A 3,397-nucleotide genomic window follows, 5' to 3' on the forward strand; every position below is an offset into this window, starting at 1 on the left:
GATATCCGATCAATTTCAAAATACGCGTGCAAGGACTTTGACGAATAGGAACTTAGGAAGAGCTAATACAAATAAAGAATGACTATACAAACCGTTGACGGAGGAATCCGTATAACCCAAGTCAATCATGGACAGCCACTACGGGTAACTCGGTAGTTGTGGACAGTTTCATATCTGTATTTCGAATGACACATCTTGAGTTTAATTTTTGGCATTGGTGAATTACAAAATGATGATTAGAAAAAATCTGAAATATCTGTATAAGTCTTTCCAACTCTCATAATGATAAATTACCGTGACAAAATAGCCAGCTGATCTTGTTAAAAAAAAAACCAAACAAACAAACAAACTCAATCATGGACAGACTATACAAGCCTTTATCTTCATCTCCAATGTCACTATAGCCTATGGGGATAAAACGACAAAAGGGAGGAAAATAAAGAAGAATAAAAGCTCTAATTAAAGTACAAGTTGCCATGCATACTCACTCTATATAAACCTTAAGTCTTTTGGTCTCACTCAGAAACCCACGCGCAGTTAGTAAACTGATCACTCTAAATTACAAAGATCATGGCTCTAATTGTGCGTCGTTTCATCGTCATGCCAAAATCCAACATCGTCCAAATTCCCATTTGCGAGTCCTACCGGCATCGACCCGGGAATATGTACGTGATCGAATTAACTTCTTAGAATTAAAGCACTTAATTTTTTTTGTTTAATTGTCTTTATATATCTGGAAAAAAAAAATAGAAATCATTAGTTAATTTGTTGATTGTGTTGCCAATTATATGATTTTATTGGAGTCTATATGTGCAGACTGCAGATCACGCATCACAACCGTATGCACGCCAGCAGGAGGAATATTAGTCTCTCAATAATGTATGGTGGTTTCATTATAATTTGCATGCATAAGATTAGTATTACATTTTTGTATATTGGACAACATATATATATATATATATATATATATATATATATATTTAATTTGATATTTCCTTGGTAATGAAAGTATACTTGGACCTTTTAAAATCAACATTTGGTTTTGTGATAAGGAAAGTGATTCACTACACTCATTTTCTTCGTCTGCACACTCATATTTGTTTCTAGGATTTTGATTAAATACTTTTTTATTTTATGTTATATTTTATCATAGATGTGAAGATAGCAGGCGAGACATTAGCCAAGGGTCTGGTGGGAAAATCAATGAGACGACGACGTTGAAAGAGCAGAATGTTTCTGATGAAATCAGCAGCTCAAAGAGTAATCAGAACGATGGCAAGCAAAGTAACGGAGATGCAAAAGCTACAACAAAAGAGACTGCCTCTACCGGTTGACTAATGAAAAATTTACGCTTTTTAATTAAGAGATAAGCTGTGTGATGTGGATTCTATATGAATCATGATGGAATAAGTCTTCTCTCCCTCTTTCTTAGACATTTGTGTTTGTGTTCGTGAGTGTAATTTGGTTACTGTAACTGCTTTATTTTCAGACATGTATAATAAATAATCAATATTGTTAGAACATCTAAAATGACACGTCAAAATATTCAAATCAGCAATAACAGCTAAAAAAAGATAGAAATGTTTTACCACCGAAAAATTAAATCTGACGTGGAATGGTCAAATTTGACTTCAAATATTTTTTTATTAATTTCTTGATCTGCAACTCTCCTCCTTCAATGGCGTCCATGGCCGCCGAGCGTCTCTCTCTCCCCCACTCTCTCCCCAACCTCTCTGTAACTTCACAGTCGGATCACTCTTCGAATTCCGATCCCTCCTCCGATCTCCCGCAATGTCCACCGCCGAACAACCCCCCGCCCAGAACGGACTTGAACCAGACCAGACAACAAATCCGAAACCCGAAATTAAACCGGAACCGGTGCCCGAGCCCGAAGATAAACCCGAGCCAGTGACGGAGGCCGAAGTTAGACCGGAACCCCTACTGGAACATGAACTGGTGGTGGCCGATGGCGCGGATCCGAAGGTGAACGAAGATCGAAGCCTCGATCCAACCGCACGGCCAAGGAGCTGCGCATCCGGAGCTGAAGAAAGACGAAGGAAGCCGTACATTCACGACGATCTCGAACTCGCCTTGTGTGGTTCCTCAGCTGACGTCGCCTTTCCCTCAGAATTCTTGCTCCTCCGTCACTTCCATGTCCGCCGTCGGTGGGTACTATAAGCTCACTGAGCTTTCGGTTTTGTTCATTTCTTTCTGGGTACACTAAACCCAGAAAATAATAGTTTAATAAAATAAAAAGAAAAGAAAATAGTGTAATAAAATAATATTTAATTTGACACATCAGGTGAAGATCAAAATTGTAGATGTCGAAATATCACATAGGCCGTCAAATTCAAATTTTATGTTTAAAATTTGACATCTCCTATGAAAATGCTCTTAAGTGCTTTATGCAATGACAGAACCAAAAGTATTTCATAATTAGCATCTCACAAATATATATTAAGTTTTTTTTTCCTTTCAATTCAATATAATAGCAGAATCTTATATATTGAGGGATGAATCGATGCAAACTATGGAAGAAACCACTAAAAAAATAACTCGTACAATATCGAAAAACCCAACCACAAGTTGCAGGACATGGGTTAGCCTTAGCAAGCCCCAAGGATACGAAGAAGGATGTGAAAGAACTAGAGCAATAGAAGAAGCTTAAATGTGTGGAAAAGAAAGAGACCTATTTTCAAACTTCAACATTGTTACTTACGTATTTTTAAATATCCAACAATAAGAAAACTCCCACAGTCGGCTGAACATTGTGAAGTAGTGGAAAAAACCTCTGCAACACAAAAGCAAGTCAGAAATTCGAGAAAACACTAACAATAAAAGGAAGAACAATGCCAAATTGAGTAGCAAGCTAAAATCAAGTGCATTGTGCAAACTCACAACTAAAAGATAAGTGATCAATAAATTCAGAATTACGATGACATAATCTGCAGATTAATACTAAACAACCTATTAGCTTGTTAGTTTCAAAGTCCTAGACGTTCTTAGCGTAATTATACCTTGGTCGATGTAAAACAGAAGCGGATACATGTCAAGATGTTAACCTTTCGAAAAATTATCTGGTGAACAAATTTAGCGACTCAAATTATTTTATTGCAGTTCGTAGTAGCTATAAATTATCATCTCCAGCTATAGAAAATATAAAAGCTTATGCATCTTAATTGTGATACTTTTTTTTTTTTTTCCATTGACTGAATCATTCATGCAATATTCTGATACTTTTCAACAAGATGTCACTGTTGTGGGACTTAAAAAACTTGGGAAGGGCTAATCAAAGTCACACACACATGCAATCATGAATTCACACACGCAGATAAAGAAATAAAAAGTCAAGTCACTATGGCCAATTCATGTCTGCATGACATAATCATAAATATAT

At 36.4% G+C, this 3,397-nt stretch overlaps 1 protein-coding gene across 1 annotated transcript; it reads left to right on the forward strand.

Moving 5' to 3' along the window:
* The first annotated feature begins 486 nt into the window (after window positions 1-486).
* On the forward strand, window positions 487-1,530 carry LOC103443960 (uncharacterized). Its single transcript, XM_008382859.4, has 3 exons — window positions 487-665; window positions 817-879; window positions 1,154-1,530. The coding sequence occupies exons 1-3, from the start codon at window positions 571-573 to the stop codon at window positions 1,332-1,334; spliced, it is 339 nt and encodes a 112-aa protein (XP_008381081.3). The 5' UTR covers window positions 487-570; the 3' UTR covers window positions 1,335-1,530.
* The last annotated feature ends 1,867 nt before the right edge of the window (window positions 1,531-3,397 follow it).

Source organism: Malus domestica, chromosome 03 (assembly GCF_042453785.1).
Source record: "Malus domestica chromosome 03, GDT2T_hap1".
Classification (NCBI taxonomy): Eukaryota; Viridiplantae; Streptophyta; class Magnoliopsida; order Rosales; family Rosaceae; genus Malus; species Malus domestica.

What these genes read in the sequence shown, in the direction of transcription:
- LOC103443960 (XM_008382859.4), top strand. Translation starts at nt 571, where the DNA reads ATGGCTCTAATTGTGCGTCGTTTCATCGTCATGCCAAAATCCAACATC. An exon ending in CGGCATCGACCCGGGAATAT is followed by an intron (nt 666 to 816) that starts GTACGTGATCGA and finishes CTATATGTGCAG; the next exon opens with ACTGCAGATCACGCATCACA. An exon ending in AATATTAGTCTCTCAATAAT is followed by an intron (nt 880 to 1,153) that starts GTATGGTGGTTT and finishes ATTTTATCATAG; the next exon opens with ATGTGAAGATAGCAGGCGAG.